Source organism: Xiphophorus hellerii, chromosome 21 (assembly GCF_003331165.1).
Source record: "Xiphophorus hellerii strain 12219 chromosome 21, Xiphophorus_hellerii-4.1, whole genome shotgun sequence".
NCBI classification, from domain to species: domain Eukaryota; kingdom Metazoa; phylum Chordata; class Actinopteri; order Cyprinodontiformes; family Poeciliidae; genus Xiphophorus; species Xiphophorus hellerii.
Genome location: NC_045692.1, coordinates 7,045,408 through 7,068,072, shown reverse-complemented (window position 1 = coordinate 7,068,072; position 22,665 = coordinate 7,045,408). Strand labels below are relative to the sequence as shown.

Below are 22,665 nucleotides of genomic sequence, written 5' to 3'. Positions count from 1 at the left end.
GGACCTCATTCTCGTATCATGCTCCTCTCAGCAGAGCCTCCACCGGCTTATCATCCGACTTCAGAGGCTCAGAGGTGAGGATGTATTGCACGAGCACACAGAGGCGTCTCCGGCGGGGTCGCGGCCTCAGGTCTCCGCGGGGGAGAGAAGAAGGAAACGTCTCCCCCCACCAGCCGTCATCCCGGGCCCCTCACCCCGCAGTGACTCCATTACGTTTAGCCGTAGCCTCTAGCCCCTTTCCATCCAAACTCCACATAATGATAAGAAGAAGAAAAACTCAAATTGCCCCGAGCCGGAACCCTCGCAGGTTAGAGGCTGATGGAGCTTGATGGAAAAGCCAGTAATGACCTTCGGGATCAGCAGGCGGCGGCGGGCGGGCCCCGGCTGCGACGCGGCCCCGGACTTTTGATCATAGGCAGCGACTTCCACAACTTAAATCTCCAAGCTGCTAAAGGGAGGGCGCCTGCGCTTCCAGGAACCCTAAAAACAAAAAATGGTCTCTTTGTTTCCAAACAATAAGCAAAGTTTCACTTCCTGCTACACCTTGAAAACAGAAAAAAAAAAAAAACTTCCATGTTGATTTAAAAAAAAAAATCCAGATATTTCAAAGAATAAAAAAAATGTTAGTTTCCCTTTCAGGTGAATTTTAAAAGCAGACATGGTCGCACGTCTGTTTATCACAAAGATAAGTTTATTACATCAATGCTATATAATCTTTGAAACCTAAATGCTGAGTTTTCCTTCCAGCAACAAGCTCAAGAGTCACAGAGGTGCACTAACCAAACTCGCCAGTAGAGGCCGCTCTATGACACCTTATGAGAGGAGAAAAGGCCTTTCAAGGTTGAAGTCACTTTTTGAACAGGCTGTCATGTAGAACAGCTGTTCTAATTCCTGTGATAAAAGTTTGATGGATAGCTTCCAAAGAAGCGCTGGGGTTGACGTGAGGTGACTGAAACCGAATGAAACACTGACTTTTAAGTTTTAATTTATGCATTTATAGCCAATGTGCTAGAATGGGAGCAAAAGCTTCACCTCTCTCCTACATAATGCTTCAGTAAAAGTCTTCATACCTCTTGAAATTTGCCAATGAGTGCGAGCTCAAAACTGAATGTATCTTATTTTAATTGTACGCGATAAACGGTAACAGTAGGGCTCAATTGTGAAGTGGAAGGAAAATTATGGATCATTTTCTAAGTTGTTTTTTTGTATAAAATCTGAAAAATTGATTTGTCTTCCACCCACCTGAGACAGTCTTTCCACTACCTGTTATATGCTGTATTAATGTGGAAAAAAAAAAAGTTTATATCCAGCCAACACAACTTGTAAAAGCCAACGAGTGATTTGCAAAGTTCTGCCTGAGAAAATGGCTTCACGTTTAAAAAGTTCAAATAAAACGCTATTTTCTAAGTCATGCCCATAAAGGTGAACCGCATTGATGACAATCTAATTCAGCTTAACATTGAATCCGTTGTCAGATTCACACTCGAATCCAGTTACACCAGTTCAGTCCAACTGTGGTAAAGTGCAGTCAGGAGTTGACAAATTACAACGCGCTCATTATTAGAAGCAAAAACAAGGCAACAAACAAGAAGAATGTTTTCTTCCTGGCTTTAATAGGGAAAGGCCTCCAGCACAACTAGACTCGGCGCGAGTGGTCATTTGTCTCGACCCACTGGCGGTGAAGGCAGTAAAAATAACATAAAACAATGAAGCACTCGGCCCGGCAGAATTTCTATCAAAAGAGAGAGACAGAGAGCGCAACATTATTGGCAGCAATAACTCTGAATAAATGGAAAGATGGCAGTGAGAAAAGGTCACTGGTGTGTTTTCCAGCAATCTGTAACAACATTACTAAAATCGATAGCTAAGTGTTCTGCTACAAATATATTAATTTGACAAGTTTTGGTCATTCAGATATTTAAATGTTGAAAGAATGTTGTTGCTTTTTTAAAAAATGAACAATTAAAACAGTATTACCTAAAAGAAATGAACTCATTACCTACTTTCCCCGCATCTCTCAGAGGCATTGCTAATTGTGGCAACGTTACACAATGATGTGAGATGTGCAAGAATCCTGTCTTGTACAGGATTAAAATGGCAGATCGGAGTCAAAAATTAGGGCAGCAACCTTTACATTAACACTGATTGTAAAGAGTAGACCTTTAGAGAAGTAGAGACGCTAAAGCGGTTTTAAGGTGATCAGGTTAAAAGATGACACGCAGCCCGTTTCATGTCTTACTCTGAAAACAGGAAATGTAGGTCAACCAGTCTTTTACATCTCCGAGACGTTTCAATGTTCTAATTAAATGATTAATTTGATCTGGGTTCACGGATCAACTTTGATCATTTTCATCTGCATAATAGAATTCTGTCCTCTTATTTGATATTTTTACAAAGTGGAGTCATATAAACTAGAGCAGTGGTCCAAACTTTACGCCCTGTGGAATTCCATATCCAACTAGCCCAGTTGAGCCAAACATATCCAGTCCGCTTGAGCAAAAGGTGAATTTCCAAGTTTGAAGTAGGCATAATTAACAAGAAAAAATAAAGGAGGAAATCTGTCCTTACCTCAAAAATCCAACCTGACTGCCTTAGACTATTCTTAGTGGATAGAATAGTTTTCCCCCCGATCCAAAATTTGTGGGTTCAATTCCAGTTTACTCCTGCCACATACAGGATATTTAACCCCAAATCGCTAAGTGGTCTGTGAATAAGCCTATGAATGTGAGAGCAAATGGATGATGCAGCTCTAATGTAAAGTTCTATATAAATTTGGCCCATTTACCATTGACCTTTTGGCATACGCTTGTGTTTTTATATTCTCCTTTTCTACACAGTGCATGCCTGCAGAGCGTCTCATAAAATGTGTGTACATCTGTGTACTTTCCTCTGCTCTTCAGCAGTCTCTGTCTCCAGAGGAATTTCTCCCACTTTGAGCAAAGCCCTTTCTGTAAAGATACCTTAATCAGAAGAAAAAAAGAAATGAAAACCATAACGTCCCAAAGAGGAGGAGGAGGCGGCAGCACTGAAACAGAAAGGATCAGACCGTATGCTGCAGGATGTGTGGAGCGCATCTTGTGATTCTGTGTCCTGCTGCCTCTCGGCTCAAGAGAGGGAGAGAGGACTGAAAAGAATAAGGGTCAGTCCGGGGATTGTCCTGAAAAGGAGAGGAGCTATTCCCGACCTTGTGTGTGAGGAATGAGTATCTGTTTTGTGTTTCTGTTTGTGCCGGGGTGAAACGGACGTAATTATTACCGAGCAGCACGATGAGCAGAACCACGTTCTTTGAGGTAAGGCAGAGTACACTTTTTTACTGACAAGTGATCTTTTAAAAGTGAAAAACCCAAGTCTTGTGTAAAAACGTAAAGGAGATTTAAAAATAAAAAGTACATAAAAGCATTTGGGCAGTTTTAGAAACGTAAGCAGTGTCAAGAAAGTGTCAACTTTATAGGCCTTCTAAACTGTGTCTTGGTTTTACTCATGTCTCATGTGGTCTGATGATCACTAATGAAGAAAAAGACAAGCAATTTTCCGTAACAGCAACAAGCCTACGAGCTAAAGCTAATTACAACTTTGCTCTGGGAACCGTGCCATTGCCAGAAGCTCAACAGCAAAACTGGAGAGCAAATGAACAACTATTTAAATAGTTTATTAGAGGGAGACGAAACCTGATCTCTTGAGAAGCATGTCATTCTGACGGCTTTTTTAGTTTTCATGAGAAAGTATGTGAACTTGTGTCCCTTCTGCTGAGGATGTAACTAAAGGAAGTACTTGTCTTCAGAACAGAGCAGGCTTGCTTGTTGTTTCAAGATGCTAAGCTAACTAATTGTTCAGCATACAAAAGATACTGGCATTGAGCGTCCTGCAATATTAAAGGGAACAGACATATTTCTGAAAACAAGAAACTTTCATTCAACCACACCATAGCATTACACAAAAAGCCAATGCGTTAAAATAATCCAACATGGCTTATCCTGCTAAACTAGTTCTGGGACAGGTATGGACCACGGCAGGATTGAACTATGAATTTGGCCCACATAAATGTACTTTTGTAGTTCACTTCTGAATGAAAATTGCTAACTTCCAATGTGACATTTTCCCACAAACAGTTACATTTCGAAAAGGAAAATTTATAGTAAATAACGCTTGTTTATGTAAATGTTGAACACAGCTAGCACTAGCTTAACAAGTAAACAAGTAAAAGGCTTTTATGTTAGACTTTGGCTAACTGGTTTTGGCCAAAGTCTCTGGCATTAGCTAGTCATTAGCGCAACAAGTTGAGATTAAAATTGTTATACATTTACCATCGTGTTTGGTTAAAACAACCCAACTTATGTCTGCTGGTTTTTCAGTCAAAACAAATTTCTTGCGTAAGATTGACAAAATACAACCTTACATAAAAATCAAATTCCCATTAAAAGTGGTTGGCGAAAGCTGACACACAAAACATTTCTACTTAATCACTATTTAACTCAATCGCACGCAAGCACTTCAGGTACAAAAGTGAAGCATCAACAAATGTACACGCCAACATTTACAGCCCAAGCTAATTTTGCATGAGTGTCCCTGTCGGCCAAACACTTAGCTGATTTATTTTAGCCGGGCAGCCATTTGTATTAAAAAAAAAAAAAAAAAAAAAGCCCCAACAACTCTGCATCACAAACTGCATCACATACCTTACCCTGTGGTGTCATAATAACCAATAGTGAGAGCAATTATTTGTACAATATACTTCTCAAATACTATATACTCATAATATAAAAGAATATTAATGTCTGGGATTATTTTTTCTACGTCTTTTTGTAATTTTTTGCACGTCTTAGATTTGGAGTGGTCATAATATATTCCGGTTTGAAATCACAGATATTGAACACACTTAGTGACACCCCTTTATACTCAAACTTACAAGTACATTTATGAAGAGTTACTTGGTGACTGTATAACATCCACTTCAGTCTTTTAATGTAAAGCCCTGAAGTCTATTGCTTAGTATTTTACTTCAAACCTCAACATACAGACAGATTTGTGCTGGTTTGAAAGTCCTTCGATGAATGCTCTTTTACAATGCACGTTGGCATGACTCATTTTCTCTTTCTTGACTGTGCACTCAGCAAATCTTCAGGTATCCATTAGTGGATTATTACACTGTCCAGTAAAGGCACCAATTTAGCCGGGACAGCTCTGCTGAGCAGCACAGTACGGAGTGCTTTCAGGGCAAATTGTGGGCCCATCCAGCGCCCTCCTTGCATATGCTGTACATCACCACTGACGTGGACTAATTAAGACGGAAAAAACAAGAGCACGAGAGACGCACAGATCTTCTGAGGGGAACAATCTTCATTATTCAGAGCGAGATTGTTATGCTTTGAACATTTTGGACACCTTTGAAGTAGGTGTAGTTACAATGAGTCATTTATTGGTCATCTCATCCAAATATTGTAAAAATGAAAGGTATTCTGCAGAATTGGCACCTTAATTCGGTGGAAGGGTTTGAGTCCTCCTATGAGCCTGGAGGATATGTTGTTAGGGGGTTCGGTAGAGTTTCACATGGCAAGTAGGGCCAACAAAGAGCAAATAAATCTTTTCAGATGACACAAGACCTCAATAACTCTGTGAAATTTGGTTGGACCACTTTAAGGCCACATCAACCAACACCACAACTGATCATGTTCTAGTCCTGCAGCAAGTGTTGCTGTTTTTAACTTGCCCTCTGCCATTCTTGAATTCCGTTTCCTGAGTGTTTTATTGTTGTTCTCTAAGAAAAATGTAGAATAATGGAAAGCTTAAATATTATTTATGCAGAATAAGTTGTATCTGATTTTAAACGGGTAAATAAGCAGATCAAGGGCTTGTAACTGTAGAAATAACATTAAGTCTTAAGGAGCAAAATGTACCTGTACATTAAATAGATCGATGTTAGATGTATATTTATTTTGTAAGAGGTAACAAAAAAAAAAAAGTAAAATATTGCACCACGTCATAACATGTTTGTTACTTTCTATTGTAGGATATGTTAATGGATACACAGTTCCAGTAAGTTTTAAATGCAGAAAGTAGTATAACATTTCACAGCGTAAAAATTATACGAAAAATCTCAAATATGTTAGACACACCGCCCACCTCCCTTAGCACATACCCAGAAAAGCACAAATATATTCACTCACACAACTCTTGAAATGCATGAATGTTTTGGGGGGGTTTTTAGTGTGGAGAATACAACATTTCTACAAAGGACGGGGAGCCGTTGTAAAGATTTTTTAAAATTCCAACTAGAATATTTACCAAGAATATGAGAGTGGTGGTACCGTCCATTTTCCATCTACAGATTCCATCATGTAGATGGAATCATTTGTAGATTTATCAAATGAAGCAAGATGTCGGACTGTTTGACATGACAGAGAGAAGCTTCTGACACAGTACAGAAAATGTGAAATAATCATCGCATTTAAAGTTTACTGGAAGCTTCAATAGTACAAACATTTTCAATGTCTAAAATGTGAAAGTCTGAATTTCAGCATTATTTCTTAGCTTTTTGACAGGGAGTTTAAAATGTGCAGTCAGGTATATTTACAATGATCTACATAAAAATATATATATATTTGTAAATATGATTTGTTTGAAATAAAGATAGGAGTTCACTGGCTATTGTGAAGAATGTAATAGTGGCTCAGAAGGTAGGTGTTCATCCTGTATCCAGTGGGTTGCTGGTTCAGTCATTTTGCTGTTTTGCTCTTGGGCAAGGCACTTCTTCCAGTGCTTTTCCTGCTGTGACAAAAGTGACTGATTTCATGAAGCGCCATTCAATTGCAGACCAGCCATTTACCATTCATTAGATTGCTCTCCATTATTAACTTACAGGGTGGTGAAGGTGATGTTTACATCATTTTCCAGGTGGAGGTCCTTGATGCCACGACAAAGGAGCAGCTTTGTTTTTTAGATAAGGTATGCCGACCGATTTAGGCATGAACTGACATACAAGCATCAGAGTTTAAATAATTGCAAGACTCATGGGCATTAATTCAATGGGACCAATACTTTCTGCTTGTATTCTGATCAGGTGGATCCTCACTCTACAATAGGAGATATTAAGAGTCTGTTTTACAAATCATGTGAGTTTTTTTATTATTATTATTATTATTATTATTATTTGAATACCTCTCTCTGTAAATGGATTTACTGGACAAAGACGGAGATTAACACACTTGTTCTGCATTGAAGTTCCAATGACCTGAACACACTTGATATAATACCTCTTCCCCGGAGCGGTTTCTTGTTAAAAACAATTTCCTGTTTGTTTCCTCAAAGCTTTGCAGTGGTTTCTGCCGTAAGCTCGTCTCTGGTCAAGAGATGTTGCTAAATGTTTGCCAAGCCTGAGGCTGTCGGCTTCTATTAGAGCAGAGCAGCTTAACGTTATTCCATTGTGGTCAATTATTGCAAGGCCTCCAGCCAAAAACTCTTTATGCAATGCAAGCTCCATCCAGCCTCTGTGTGAATGTATACGTACTCTGTGTGTGTGTGTGTGTGTTTGGTCTGCTCAGATCCTCAGTGGTACCCAGCAAGACAGGCACTAAGACTTGATACCAGTAAGTGGCTATTTTGTCATTTCACTACTAAATGCATGTATTACAGGTACTTCATAAGCAGCATGAGAGCTAAGTGGTGGTCTAATCTGTGTAACTGTTTGCTATTTTTTTGCCGTGTGGAGGTTAAAGTGGGTATAACTGGGGCAACTGGTAGATTTAGATTGAGGATTTACTAAGTAATAGCTTTGTGTAGAGATGGAAAATGATGTAGAGTGCCTCAAAAAAGCACAAACGGTCCCTTTACTTGGTCACATTACAAACTTTATGGTATTTTATGGGGATTTTAAGTGACACACCATGAAATAGTGGCACAAAATTGTGTCGCTGAAGGTATCAAAGACAAGTCCCACTATCCATGGGACTTATCTTTACTAACGATGCTCAGTTTAAGTCTATAATTTAGGACAGGTCTTTGACTGGGCAATTCTAACTCATGAATATCCATTGTTAGTCTGTCTGTAGGTCTAAGGTTCACTGTCCTGCTTTAAGGTGATCCTCTAAATCTGGGCTGATAACATTTTATGTGGCCCTCAAGACTTTAGAGAGACGCAAATCAGAGGCGTCATGATAACGGTTGTATGCTTAAATATTAATTTATCAATCAAATCAAAGCAGTGAAAAAATAATTGATATTGTTTAATCTTATCAACAGCTAATTATTAATATTTTAACAGTTTGTTAAATTCTGCCACAACCAGCCCTTTGAGGACATTCGTAATCTTATGTGGCCCGAAATGAAAGTGACTTTCAAACTGGTGGCTAAAAAAGCTTTCAAATTTACCTGGCTGTGAAAAATTGCACAGTTTGAATTTGCTCATAGAGCTATTAGGGACAAGTATCCCATGTGGAAATTCTAAAAATGGCATCCAATTAGCCGGGCACACTATCCATAATCTGGACGAAAGCTCCAAGTGGAGAGTGTGTGAACAAAAAACTCCTATAGAATAACTCAATAAACATTGTATGTAAATACTTTTTCCCCTTTTTAAGGGGGAAAGTCACTCAGAGATGATGAGGTCTTACAAAACCTACCAGTGGGAACCACTGCCACCATGTACTTCAAAGATCTCGGGCCACAGTTAGGTTGGACAACAGTGAGAAGACCACGCTTGGATTTTACTAATGCACTATTTTACCTTACTTACACCCTAACACCAGAGTTAATACAAGCCTATTTTGTTTTCAGGTCTTTTTTGCTGAGTATATCGGAGTCCTGCTCACATACCTCGTCTTCTTTTTTCGAGTGCCATATATCTACTCTCACACATACGCCCTTACCTCCAGTCCCCATCCTGTTGTTAAGTAAGTAAAAAAACTAAATGTCACCCAAACAAAGCACAAGTCATAACGAGCTACAAGCCAATGTCCTTTTCCTGTCTTTGTGCGATTAAAGTCATTTTTCCAGTTGCCTGCTTTTGTATAAAGATAATGATTGTTATATGTTTACCGACTGTACGCATTAATTTCCCTCCAACCGAGAGCTGCTGAGATACGTGCGTTCAAAGCAGCGTTTTTCCGGTTTTATTTAACTACAGGCTTCTGGTATCACTAGTGGAAAGTAGCGCACTCTAGTGGTGGTGAATTGTAAGGTCTTCAATTTCTACTCGACTATGAAGGACATTGAACTGCAACAATTTCAAAAAAAGGCCATTGTGATATTTCTCCGCTTTCTCAGCCTAACAGTATCTGTGTTACAGATACAATAAAGTTATATTTCTGGAATCAAGTAGAAAAGTGAATAGTATACTGCCTTCACTAAATTTCACTTACTGGTGATGTACCATCTGTCTGCTACACGGACGAGAAAATAACTTCACAGAACCTCCCTTTAAAAAATCTAAACTAATAAGTTTTCATGTATCTTAGACCTTTGACCTTGTTTGGTTTTGTCCCCCAGACTGGCCTGTGTCTGCCATACATTCCACTATGTGAAGAGGCTAATGGAGACCATCTTCGTGCATCGTTTCTCCCATGGGACAATGCCACTCAGGACGATAGTCAAAGTGAGTTTCACTACCCCTTCTGTACAACCGTTAGCTACAGGACTTAGCCTTTGATGGATGTTGCTGTACAAAAATTACATAATACTTCATTTGAAACTTTTTTTTTGACAATTAACAATGTTGTCTTAAAATTTTGTTGCTCCTTTTCTGTAGAACTGTGCCTATTACTGGGGTTTCTCTGCCTGGTTAGCCTACTACATTAACCACCCTCTTTATACACCTCCATGTAAGTCCAGCCATGTGCAAATATTGACACACACACACACACACCCCCACCCACCCACACACACGCACACATCTGGTAAACTTTGACATCAGCGTTATTGGTAGCAAAACTGGTAACATAATCTTCTGACAACCACGATTATTGCTATTCCTCCTGCTGTCCACTTGGGGGCATACTAGAAAACTCAAATCTGTTGAAAACTGAAATTTGTTGGATTTACAATGAAATTATGTCCTTTTCATTATTACACTGTTATTAATATAATTGTTGTTGCTACAGCAGAAGAGGGATTGCTTGATTTTGAGATGATGGCAGAAAATGTAACAGCATCTTCAGTAAACAATAGGACTCATCAAGTCCTCTATCTTGGTATTTGTAAAATGTGCATTAATTGCACATGGTAGCATTAGGCTAGGAGGCAGTTTCAGACAATTTTGCATAACTTTAATAATGGTACTGCCTGACTTTAAACATGTACGTCCCCATGCAGCCTTTGAACTTCCCATGTCAAGTATTATTGCAGATATGGGCCCCACAAATACAGGAAACCAAGGCTACACAATAATAAGAATGATTTGTTTTTCATGTGTTGTGACATTTTATGCAGCATTTCAAGTTGAAATATTTCTGTTACAGCATATGGAGAACTTCAAGTCAAGTACGCACTATTCACATTTGCGGTACGTAAACTCAGGCTCACACTGGGCAAAGTTAAACTCAAGACTTCTGATCTGTGAATTTCTGCTTTAGATGTGTGAAGTGGGCAATCTCTCCATCCATATGAGTCTGAGTAACCTAAGAACAGAGGGTGAATTTTTGATCTATTTTTATAAATCCTCTTTTTTTTTAAGAATCAGGCCAACTAAAGTCATTTTCCCTTCCAATTGTTTCTTTTTCTCGTTTGTGGAAACATCAGGGTTCAGAGTGAGAAGGTTTCCTACGCCAACCAAGAACCCCTTCACATGGTTGTTTTTCTTTGTGTCCTGTCCAAATTATACTTATGAGGTAAAATTGACATCAACTATGTTATATGACATTACACAAAATAACATGTACCGTAAATTTTTATAACAGCTGTGAAGTTTCATTGTTTAATTACAATCCTAATATGTCTGTACGTTGTCATCTAACATCTGTAGGTTGGAGCTTGGTTGAGCTTCACAGTCATGACCCAGTGTCTTCCAGGTATGTGATGTGTACATCCACATTTTGGCAAAACGAGAGATTCAGCAAGAAATCAGCTGGTGACCAGAATTAGGAGATTTTCTGCTTAAGTGGCCAAAACCCTTGAACAGGCAGTCTGAAACTCAAACAGATCATCGTCTTCTAATTAGTAATTGCACCGTGCGTAACAGTTTTCAGGTTGCAACTGCTAACAACAATCATCAGTGTTGAGGTTGTTACTGAGGGAAGAAGACTCAAAATTTGCTACCTCCAGTGTCAGTGAGGTAAAGGAAAAACAGAGATGCACAAAGTTACTGAAATGTCAGAGGCATATCCTCACTGGAAGAGACTTTCAACAGTTAATAGGAAGGTTGAACGCTTTTCCATATTATGGCGTTGATGGCTTATAAAATATGCTAAATTTGGAAATGTTAGCAGTGTATCGTCTATCTTAGAGTTAAGCTAAGGTTATACATTATTTGAATATACTCACTGAGATTGATGTTTTAGTCACTGCAGCCATGCTAACCGCGCCAATCACTAATATAAGAAGTTAAAGTCAATTTACAATGTGAACTTTGCAATCATTTTGTGTTCTATCTTATACACAAAGATAGAACACAATTTTTATTCATGAATTACTTTTATTCATGAATAAAAGTAATTCATGAATACTAATGACAAGAAGGGTAGAAACAATATTTTGAATGCTGTTCATAGATCATAATTTGGAAAACGGTACCACAGTTTTATAAAAACCAAAGATCAAAGATTGCCTGTTACAGTAGCATGTCGTAGCTTTTCATTGTATGTTTTGTCTTGCAGTGGCAATATACACTTTGTTCGGGTTCATTCAGATGACGATCTGGGCCAAAGTGAAGCACAGAGCCTACATACGAGAGTTCAAAGACTACCCAACTGTCCGGATGGCCATTATTCCCCTGATTCTTTGACGATTGCTTAGGCTTGTGCCATTGTTTTCTTGAATCCAGCACTATGCAATTTTAATACCGATGGGCTTAAAAGACGCAATGATTTAGAAATGAATTACAGTTGAGCCTTCAAAACCTCCTGAGAACATTTGCTTTTCTTTTCAGTTTCAGCACACGTGGACAAAAGTTTTTAGCAGTGACATGAGTGTAACGTTTTACCATGCAGCTTTAGTTTTTGTGCTAAAAAAATCAAGCTGTTTAGATCATAATACAGAATGAACGTTTGTAAAAAAAAACAAAAAAAAAAAAAACAACACAACAACAAAAAACACAGTTTATTACTGCATTTTCTGCTTGACAAAGAATTAATTTTAGTATATTCATATTAAGCACAGGCGGACACTAAGTCCATCTGAAGTCCTGAAGGGTCAGCGCCCTGCATGTTTCATTTGTGCTCCCACGCAAACTCAGATTCAGCAGCTGAATTAGCTCCTTTTGATGCCATCAATTTAGGTGGGAACATACCAGTGAAACTTTTATACCATTTGTGGTGTTTTGAACCAGAGAAACATCAGCTTGCAGGACTGACTTTCCAACACCATTATGTTAACGGAGTCTAAGTAAATGTATCACTTTCTCTGTGTTTTATTTACACTTGTTGCAGCATTTTATTTATCTGGCTAGCTTTTTCAGAAAAGCTTGAGGGAGTATTATTTTTGCATCTCTATCATAAAACCAGCAAATTGTTCTCATTTCATAATAATTCATCAACTCTCTTTAAAAAAAATAATAATAATAATAAGATTTTAGGAATTTTAGCCAGAATTTTAGTTAGAAATAATGAATGTTCTTTGTAAGTAAGTGCCTAAACAAACTGATGTTAAGAGTAAGAGTTTAGAATCGCTTTTGTGCTCTCAGGGGGAATGCTGCTGGAGCATTTAGCCATTAAATTGTCAAGCTTTTTACTGAAAACATTGAAAATGTGCAGCAACCATTCGACATCAACATGTAGATGCTTTCACTATGTAGTTACAATAAAAAAAACATTATTCTGTCAAAACTCAGGTTTTATTTTAAAAAAAATGTGACTGTAACTACAAATAAAGGTGCACATCTTAAAGAAACATGCACTTTATTTGATTTGATGCTTCTCAGAAACATTCACATTCATTCCTCACCCTCTAACGACACCAAGTGTAATAAATGTGAGCAAAAAAAAAAAATCAGAGCTGGATATGTATAAGAAAAGCATTTAGAAGATTTAAACGTTCAAAATCAAAAATGTTACAACGGGCTGTAATGAGTTTGCAGCAGCCGAAGGATTTTGTAATAATCAGTAAATGTATTTCACCAAAATACTGTCAAAACACAGGAGATTCTGATGCTTGTAATCAATAAAGTGCAAAAAAAGATGAAAAACTAAGCTTGTTCAAGTGCTTCTTTCACAGGGATATAAAGGCAGTTGAAAAGTTTCTCGCTTGGCATTTGAAGCAGAAAGTACAAAGAGCTACGCTTTCTTCCAAGCCAACACGGTACGCATTTTCTGATGTTCCTTCGACAGATGACCCCGTGCTTTTTCACTAGGGGTGTGCCGATAAAACCTTAATTATGGAAGCGCAATTAACAATAGTCACATCACCGTTGTCGACTTAGCAACTTTGTCGCTATATTTAGCAACTATTCAGACAAAAAAAAAAAAAAAAAATCGGTATCCTTCAGACTTTTTAAAGATCGGCGATCGGCCAGAAAACTGCAATCGGTTCACCCCTATATATTTCAAGTCTGTAAAATCCAGTTCTAAGGCGAGCAGGCCGCGGAACATGCAGCAGGCACATAAATGCTCCACTAAACTAACTTTGTTTTATCAAAACGCAAAAGAGAAAAAAAATTGATTCACATGACTTCCTTCTTCTACACTTGTTTTAGCCAATAAATCTGATTTCAGAGCTTTTTTTTTTCTTTTTTTTTTTAACTAGACCAGAGTAGAAGCTGTATGGCAGGTCACTACAATCATCGGAGCAGTGAAGCGAACACCCGGAGCTCCCATCCGGTTCGGTTTACTTCCTGTAAGACTTGATGGCCGTGGTTTCAATGTACCGTTGTGCGCCAGCAGCTTTCGGGTGCAGAACAATGGTGTCGTCCTCTCTGGACTGCTGCTTGGCAAAGTTCACAAACACCTGCAGGGACAGTTGAAGATCAGATCAGAGCAGAACAAACTGGGAAAAAAGCGACTTCATGATTTAACATTGTAAATAGTCAGAAACACAAGCACTGGCGCTCAACACTGTACACATCTCTGTTGAAATTCCACATTTGTGTGATGTAAAAAAACAACAGCAGCAAATAATAGTAAATCAGTTTAAATTTTATGTAACATGTCTTCTTTACAATTGAGTTGGATTAAAATATTCCAAAATGTTGTGGTGGCATTAACAGAAAGAACAAAATACTCAATGATACACGGTGTTAGTGGCATCATGATGTGGGGTTGCTTTTTATCAAATGCATTTTTTTTGTTCATTGCATATGAATGAAATTATGAGGAAATTCAAATACGAGTTAACTTCGACCTAAAACAATCAAGGGGGTTAAGGTGAAGAGGAACTTCATTTTTCAAACCAAAAGCTGTTTTTGAATCAAAATTGGCTCTAGCAAATTACCAGTTTACGGGTGTACACTTTACACACAACTCAAACGCTGGATTGCTCATGTGTGTATATTGACCTGGTCAAGAGTTGTCTGGGACACAGAATAGTCCTCTATGTTTAGCTTGTCCTTGTTAGCCAGGACCATTTGAAATATCCTGGCCAGAGATGGAGAGGAGATCTTATACTGCAGAGTGTTGTAGTGCTTCTCGCTCTGGATGGAGCCGGGGAAGGTGCTCTCCATGAAAGCCTCGGCAGGGTTCAGGTCAGGCAGACAGCCGGGCTTGGCCGCCCTGATCTTCATGGTCACCACGTAGCCGTCACCGTACCTGGATCGCAATAGTAATATTATCAAATTATGTTTAGCGGGGTCGGTTACTGTTACTAGAAATGAAAAGAGCGTAAAGTGCAACGACTGACTTGTATTTGAGATGCTGAATAGTTCCCAGACATTTGAAGGACCCATTAACCATAATGGCTAAGCGGGTACAGAGCGCTTCACATTCTTCCATGCTGAACGAAATAGGAATTGCATTGTGAAGCAACATCTGTAAGCTTATGCATGTGTAGAGCACAATCCACAGCAACCCTCGGTTTACCTGTGTGAGGTGAGGACCACTGCTCTCCTGTCCTGAATGACACTCATGATGGAGTTCCAAAGGAAGCGTCTGGAGAGGGGGTCCATGCCTGTGGTGGGCTCATCCTGAGAGACAGGAAGTAAACCACGACAGCCATATTTATATATGTTCACAGCAGAGTTTTGTAGGTTCTACCTTGAAATGCCGGATGGTTTAATGCTCACCAGCAGCACCAGAGTGGGACAGCCGATCATGGCAATGGCGGTGGAGAGTTTCCTCTTGTTACCACCGCTGTAGGTCCCAGCGCTTCGACCTGCGTACTCTGATAAACCCAGTTTCTGGATGGCCCATTCAGCCACCTAAAATATACATATATATATATATACAGTACAGACAGGTCTGTACTCAGTTCAGACCAAAAGTTTGGACACACCTGAATCTCATTGAATTCGATGAGATTCAGGTGTGTCCACATCATGATTCAGTTGTGTCCAAACGTTTGGTCTGTACTGTATATATATATATATATACAGTATATATACAGTATATATACATATATATATAGTGAAACATTTCATTCTAAATTTACCCAATTGCAATAAATGATCGTCATCATAATATAAGCTGCTTCATCTCACCCTGCTGATCTCAGACTCTGGGACCCCTCGGAGGCGGGCGTACAGGTGCAGATGCTCTCTTCCTGTCAGAAGCTCGTCGATGGCACCAAACTGGGGGCAGTAACCCATGTTCTGGTGGACGTCCAGGATGTTGGTCAAAATGCTGAAACATAATGTGGCATTAAAAGGCAACTTAGCATTGAAGATCGGACAAGAGAACAGATTGCTGCAAAGCTACAATCCAAGACTTAGAAACGTGTTCACATCTTATCAAATGTATGGTTAAAGCTGTGACTTGATGGAAAAAAAAAACTAGAAAGAGACTCAATATATCATACTACTTACTGTATGCCACATTTTTTAATATTGACATTAAATCGTATTGTTTATATCGTGAACCTGTAGCCGGAGACAGAAGCCTCTCCTGACGTCACGTCTATGTCTCCAGTCAGCATCTTAAACGTTGTGGTCTTCCCGGCTCCATTTACTCCCAGCAGGCCAAAGCACTGCAGATGAAGAGGAGAAGAAAAAAATAAAACAACAAATAAAAAGTTATCCGACTGTCTACTGCTGAGAGCAGCTGTTCGGGACGGATTTAAAGAAAGCCGGACACACCTCTCCGGGTGAAACTCCAACACAGATCCGATCCACCGCGGGGATCATTGTTCCTCTGTACGTCTGGTCCGATAACAACGAAATGAATCCTGACTTGTTTAGTTTTCAATCACTTTATTTCTGTCTAAAGCTCATATATTGAAATCTCTCACCTTGGACAGGTCTTTTATACGTAAAATATCAAATGTATTTTTACTCCTGTGGATTCGCTCCCTTTCCTCCGCCACGTCTTTATCTTCCTCCAGCATATGAGGCTTTGGGCTATCTGAAATCCTATAATTATAACAAATAAAAAAATTTTAAAAAGCTTTCTTAGCAAATCCAATTTCCACCTACCTAGAAATGACATCGCATCTTAGAAATGTGTTGTGAAATTTTCCCGTCCTTTACCAGTGATCCAGGAAGAAGCGGTACTGAAACAGGATGTTGAGGATGAAATAGACAAATCCCTCAATGGCCATGCAAAACAGGTTCTTCCCAATGAAGTCCCAGTTAAAGGGATCTGGACTGTAATCCTCACCTGAGGCGACGGATAAACACAGCATACTTGAAATATCTGTTTTCTTATTTGTGGCTGTTTCAGACAGATGTACATTGCCTTCTATTCATACTCATTACACGTGTTTCCATTTCGTTACTCAATATTTACAGTCTTCAGTGTGTTGACTGGGGAAGAACAAGTTAAAGTCCGTGTAAAGGGACTTTATAGTATTTTCCTAATCTTTGCAACTCCTCCACAGTTACCATGGCTCTCTTGGCTGCTTCTCTCATCGATGCTCTTGGAAGATTTGTAGTTGTGCCACATTCGCATGGTGTTTGCGTTAAGCAATTATTTTTCAAAGTTTGGTGTAGTGTGTAGAATACATGCTTCACAATTATCCACTACTTTATCTTGGTCTGTCACTTTAAATCCAAATAAAATACAATTTAGTTCAGAGGTTCCAATGTTGCAAAAATATGAAAAGGTCAAAAAGGTGCGAATGTTTTTGCAAGCCACAGTACTAGAGTGAATATATAGAATCTGATCTGTGACACCTGGAGTGACTGGACATTCATCATGCTCAGACAGTGGTTGGAAACTTGAGTGATACGGAAAAGTGGTGTGATTACCGAAGCGAGCATAGACGTCAGTCACAGCCTGGTTCATGGCCATGTCTATGAGACCTCTACCAAGGCAGTAATGGGGAAAGATGAGCAACACTGTCTTTAACATCTGGTTGAATCTGTAAAGACCCTGAATTGAAAAAAAGAAAGAAATTGTAAGTGGCAGGGAAACTTGTTGACTTTAGGTTGATATTCGCCATGGACCTACTGTAGAGCTCTCAAACAGGTCCAGGATGAAGGTGATGGCACTGCTGTTGATCCCGATGAAGAGGTTGATGCAGGACAGAGAGACGTAGGCTGTGCTGGGGACGCTGAAGACGAAGGACATGGGGTACATCATGGGTGTCACGGACCAGCTGGGAAAGAGAGTCAATTCGTCTGAAAGGATGAACGATACCCGATACATGTTCACATCCTGTTAGTCATGATTACCCAGATCAGGTGTGGACCTTAACAACAAATTTGTATTTGCAGACAATGTTAATTTTTCCATCAGATTTTTGCATCGGTTATTGCCAGCACTGGTAATGAAGGGCAAAATGTCTTGATATAAACTCTCTTTTTTTTGCTCTTACATCATTTCTTATTCAATCAATTATCCCTGATATTTTAACATATCTTAAACATTGTCGTTTGTCACAGCTGCATTTGTTTAAACTGTTTAATTATCACTCTGACTGTAGATGAAGGCACGTTTAGGGAAGATGGGATGTTCTTGTAGCTATGTTTAGACTCTTTAGCAGAATGGTATGTTCTCTTGTATTTTCCATTTAGTGGCTAAGATAAATGGACACCTCTGCCACATCATATTTATACCCAAGGGAACAGGAGCTCATGGATGACCAATTAAAAGATCCTACACAGCTTGAAAAAACGAATAAAGTCAAAGTATTATCCACTTACTTTTATTAAAAAGGAGTTGTAGGGGTGCTGAGAAGTGTTGCACCAGTGATTTTGTGAAATAATTATTTCTCGTGACATTATTTTGTGTGAAAAGCACTCAAATTAACAGTGGGAAGGCTGGAATATTTTTTTTTTAGATATTTCTTTATCAGGGGTGCAAATACTAATTGACATTTCCTCTTTTGGGCCAGGATTGCTCCTAAAAAACCCAGTTGTGGTATTGTTACACTAACTTACGTTTCTGTTTTTGCTCCTACATTTGAAAAAAAGAAGGACCTTTAAAACAGACAACATGACTTGGTCCAACTCACCCATATAGCATGAGCAGGGCAATAAGGGGCTGCAGGTTGGTTGGTGAGGTGTAACATCTCTTATCGAAAAACAGGAAAATTTCCACCACCATCGCTGCACTGATGGAGTAATTCACCTGGAGGTAGTGACAGAGAGCCTCAGTGAAAGCTCTAATTACATGGCCTAGATTATGCCAGCAATCTCAAAAAGGTAACTGGGCCACTGTACCATGTCCCACAGAAAGTTGGCCGTCCAATACACCAGCGGACTAACGCCACTAACAAACTGCAGGAGTTTGGCCTGAGTGACCCTCTCCTGGATGAGGTAAAGGACGAAACTAGCTGGGACGAACGACATGGCGAAGATGACGCAAATGGCCACCACTGCATCCACCGAAGTAGTGAGCCTGGAAAAGGAGAAGTGGAAGAGCTTTCATGAGCTGGGATGAAAGGAAAACATGATTATTTGCTGTGTTCTAATAATGACTGGTGAACAATTCAAGAAAATGGATGGAAGAAGAACGATGAGGCCGAAGGTCACTCACACGGTGATCTCAGACAGCTGCTCTTTGGTCAGGTTCAGAGGATGGTTGACAACTGTGATCCCGTATTCGTTCAGATCTGCTCCTTTTGGGAGATTTGCGCGAAGGATGGCATTATTGGCCACGTTCATAAAAGACACCATGGCATGCCAGCCCTTATTGTTATACCAAACCTAGGAAAAACTGCAACTGATTACCATAATGTAACATGTATCGTGTATTTCATATTTGAAGCATATCTAGATAGTTTACCCAACTGCTGAGCTGTAAAAGACTAACCTTGACATTGTTCTCTGTTTCCATGTACCTGAGGAACTTCCCTATTCCTTTAAGTGTTTCTTTGGAGTATTGACCCTGAAATAAAATGTTATGGTTACCTTTATAAAGCAACAATATGTTAAGAAGGCTTTTAAATGGAAGTTAATCTCAAACAATCCCATAAAAGAATAGATGAAAGGTTTTAAGTAGTAGCTGACTGTCTTGGTTCCTTTCTCCAGTATAAATTCAGATCAGAATATCCAGAAGAGCCAAGACCAAAATTCACTTTTATTTTCTTAAAATACTTTCAACGTCAAAATCATCTTGTTTCATCTATTTCATGAATTTCTAATTTATTGTTCTATTTGCATTGGATCGTGTCTTACAAAGAAGCTAATAATAATAATAATAATAAATGCCAGAAAAATATAAGCAGAGGGCTGTGCACCATAAATTATCTTCCTGCGTGAAACAAGGGGCAAGAGCAATATTTGTTCTCAGTACAAGACTTACGATCAGACTTAAACTGAACGTCAGACCTCTGACTCTCTTACTGTCTTGATTCAGATAAATGCAGATTAGTTGGTCCCAAAAGCTGGTCATAAGACTAAGGACAGCACACAGCAGTTTATTTTATACACCAAGTTTTCTTGGTGAAATTATTTAGACATGACTATTTACAGGAGAAATTGAGGAAGGAGGTGTGAATGTGGGAACAGACCATGTAAGCCAATTCTAGTCAGGGTGACTAAAAAATAGAAAATTCAGACAGTGTAAAATACTACATTATCAGTATATATATATATATTTTTTATATATAAACTAAAGCTCTTTAGCTATTTTAATTATTTTACCTTTTTGCACCACCTAACATTTGCATTGGACAGTTACTCTCACTAAAAAGGGTTTACATTGTCAATACATGTTTCACACAGAAAGAGTTTTTGGCGCTGCACCACCTCCTTTTTATATTTATTATTTAAATATCGGTTACTCTTTAAATAACCACCCAAAACAAAAGAGATTGGAGTTATCTACTGCAAGTAACTACCTGTAACCTTTTAACACAACTTTATTTCAGAGATTCTTAACTATTTCCTTTCAGCCTCACCCCAGTAAGGTTCAAAAGTTGTCCCAGTTGAGCTGCTAAGTCCTGAAGCGTCTTCGGCTGCACTCCTAAAACAGGAAGCTGTCCACCCACTGATATGCCTCCATACCTGGACACCACAGAGAAACCTCTTAAGGAAACCTGCACATCTTCTCTGGTTTAGTTGTTTCTGCATCTAAGTCAGAGGAGTATCTGCAGTACACAATCTGACCACAAGAGGGAGATACAACACAAACAGTTGCATCTGTCTGTAAATTGTACTTCAAGATGAGCATGAGTTGTCATCATGTGATATTATAAGTATATTTTCACTGTGTAATATGGCTGGTATTTACCTCTGCTCATTCACCCAATATTTGCTTTTCAAGCTGCAGAGAAATCAAATAGAGATATTAAATTATTTCACCCAACTCCAATAAAGACCTCCAATCCAAGTCTATATATTTTGTTCTAAGGGCTTCAAAGCCTCCATACCTGGTCCTGATAAGGGTGGGATACGTTTTCACAAGGTAGTCAGAGATGTTCCTGCCAGTAAGGTCGAACAGAACATCTCCAGTTGACTGGATCCTCTAAAAAGCAAAACAAGGGGGAAAAAAGTGATTCTAGATTCTCATCAGAAGATTTATCTAAAGTAATGTTTTGCTTTTCTGCACAAAAGTCTGAGTATATTCAGTGCCAACCGACCTGTGGAGGTGGCAGGCCTCCAGCTCCTTCAGGACACACAGGGAGCATGGTGAGTTTCTTGGATGTGCTGCATTGACATTCCGGGGAGGGTCTAAGAGGAGTCCACTTTGGGCTCTCCAGCATTTCTATCAAGGAAGGGTTGACCATCGGCATCTCCCACTCTGTGGTGATGTTATTGCATGGGAAATCTCTAGGATGCGATGAAATTGAGCTGTTCTGTGAGCCACAGTAAACACAAGACGCATCCATAGCAGTCACATCTACTTACTCCAAAGGTTCATCGGCCATGCAGCGGGTCCCAAAACCAGGCTTGTCAAGCAAAACCTCCCCAAAATATCTCATCTGTGCATCCATGGGACGCTCATTGCTGCAATGGAGAAATTTCAGTCTTCTAACTTTACGTCACTTCGTCTATTTTAGATGAATTCAAAAAGCACAATGATTTTGCGTCCACCTGAAGAATGTGTACTGTCTCCCATACATCCAAGGAGTGAGGGTCACACTTGGATACTCTCCAAAAGGCGGGACTATGAGAGTAAACATCAGTGCTAAGAAGACAAAGCTGGCTGGAAGGACAATCTGCCAGAACCAACGAAATAATTACACTTTAAAAACAATGAAACAATTTTGAAATGTGCATTTCAAACGTATTCATACCCCTATGAAGCTTTTCAGATAGTCTTTTCTAGTGTTAGAAAATGGACTGATATTTCCTAAAAAATAAACTTCTGAACTTTAACTTTGAAGTTTACCTATAGTATGTTAAATATAGGCTATGAATTTATTAACTACAAAACATCAATGTGCCTTGTCAGAGCACACTGAGCATGATAAATAGTAGCTGACTTAGCATGAAAAATCACAGAAAGGTAACCTGGGCAATGAAGTCTTTGTAGGAGCGTGTAGCATGATGCCACCTCTTGATTAACAGAGCCAGGAACTGTTTGATGATGAGACAGACGCCTCTGACCTGGTAGGATCCTTTACCTGCGCTGCCCTCTGGGAACTCATTTGGGCCATGGCCATTGGTCTCTGAAAAAATAAAAAACAAGAAACCACATTTACATGAAGTAACTTGCACTAATATATTTAAAACTGTAGGTACCCAAACATTGATTTCTAGATGCAGCAGTCAAAATCTATTGGTCAGCAAGACTAATAAAGGTTATTATTTGCAATACAATCATGCCAGAGGAAATTGGTGACTAACAATGTGCCATGTTTGGACTTGGTTTCTCAGTTGGAAATAAAACCAGATCGCTCACATGAAGTTAGAACTCTGAGTTGGAAAGTCAAGCTTTCCCAGGCAGCCCTGAGTTTATTATTCAATATGGCTGCCGTTCACATAAAATGCAGTGAAACTTGCAAGTATAATATATTGCAACTTCATTCGTTTTGTGTCTCAATGAAGAA

At 39.1% G+C, this 22,665-nt stretch overlaps 2 protein-coding genes across 5 annotated transcripts in view; one reads left to right on the top strand and one right to left on the bottom strand.

Moving 5' to 3' along the window:
- Window positions 1–2,239: 2,239 nt before the first annotated feature.
- tecrl2a (trans-2,3-enoyl-CoA reductase-like 2a) lies at window positions 2,240–13,174 on the top strand. Of its 2 annotated transcripts, none has more exons than XM_032551028.1 (13): window positions 2,240–3,290; window positions 6,859–6,942; window positions 7,058–7,109; window positions 7,539–7,583; window positions 8,574–8,677; window positions 8,770–8,885; window positions 9,481–9,586; window positions 9,740–9,812; window positions 10,449–10,492; window positions 10,563–10,620; window positions 10,729–10,817; window positions 10,952–10,997; window positions 11,802–13,174. In XM_032551028.1, the coding sequence occupies exons 1-13, from the start codon at window positions 3,267–3,269 to the stop codon at window positions 11,927–11,929; spliced, it is 969 nt and encodes a 322-aa protein (XP_032406919.1). In that variant the 5' UTR covers window positions 2,240–3,266; the 3' UTR covers window positions 11,930–13,174. The 2 variants fall into 2 exon arrangements, with proteins under 2 accessions (XP_032406919.1, XP_032406920.1); XM_032551029.1 differs by having other exon boundaries at window positions 2,245–3,290; window positions 6,892–6,942.
- The window catches only part of LOC116711635 (retinal-specific phospholipid-transporting ATPase ABCA4-like), a 44,842-nt gene continuing 35,163 nt past the window's right edge, over window positions 12,987–22,665 (bottom strand). For all 3 annotated transcript variants that reach the window (XM_032551022.1, XM_032551023.1, XM_032551024.1), the window contains 23 exons: window positions 22,127–22,284; window positions 21,707–21,831; window positions 21,521–21,619; window positions 21,253–21,442; window positions 21,043–21,137; window positions 20,904–20,936; window positions 20,572–20,677; window positions 19,482–19,556; window positions 19,206–19,375; window positions 18,890–19,067; window positions 18,682–18,797; window positions 17,676–17,823; window positions 17,474–17,597; window positions 16,754–16,883; window positions 16,516–16,636; window positions 16,364–16,426; window positions 16,148–16,254; window positions 15,770–15,911; window positions 15,356–15,490; window positions 15,153–15,256; window positions 14,974–15,066; window positions 14,633–14,882; window positions 12,987–14,085 (listed from right to left, as the gene is read on the bottom strand). In XM_032551022.1, coding sequence (XP_032406913.1) covers window positions 13,966–14,085; window positions 14,633–14,882; window positions 14,974–15,066; window positions 15,153–15,256; window positions 15,356–15,490; window positions 15,770–15,911; window positions 16,148–16,254; window positions 16,364–16,426; window positions 16,516–16,636; window positions 16,754–16,883; window positions 17,474–17,597; window positions 17,676–17,823; window positions 18,682–18,797; window positions 18,890–19,067; window positions 19,206–19,375; window positions 19,482–19,556; window positions 20,572–20,677; window positions 20,904–20,936; window positions 21,043–21,137; window positions 21,253–21,442; window positions 21,521–21,619; window positions 21,707–21,831; window positions 22,127–22,284 — 2,882 coding nt within the window. In that variant the 3' untranslated portion in view covers window positions 12,987–13,965. The remainder of the gene's footprint in view (window positions 14,086–14,632; window positions 14,883–14,973; window positions 15,067–15,152; window positions 15,257–15,355; window positions 15,491–15,769; window positions 15,912–16,147; window positions 16,255–16,363; window positions 16,427–16,515; window positions 16,637–16,753; window positions 16,884–17,473; window positions 17,598–17,675; window positions 17,824–18,681; window positions 18,798–18,889; window positions 19,068–19,205; window positions 19,376–19,481; window positions 19,557–20,571; window positions 20,678–20,903; window positions 20,937–21,042; window positions 21,138–21,252; window positions 21,443–21,520; window positions 21,620–21,706; window positions 21,832–22,126; window positions 22,285–22,665) is intronic.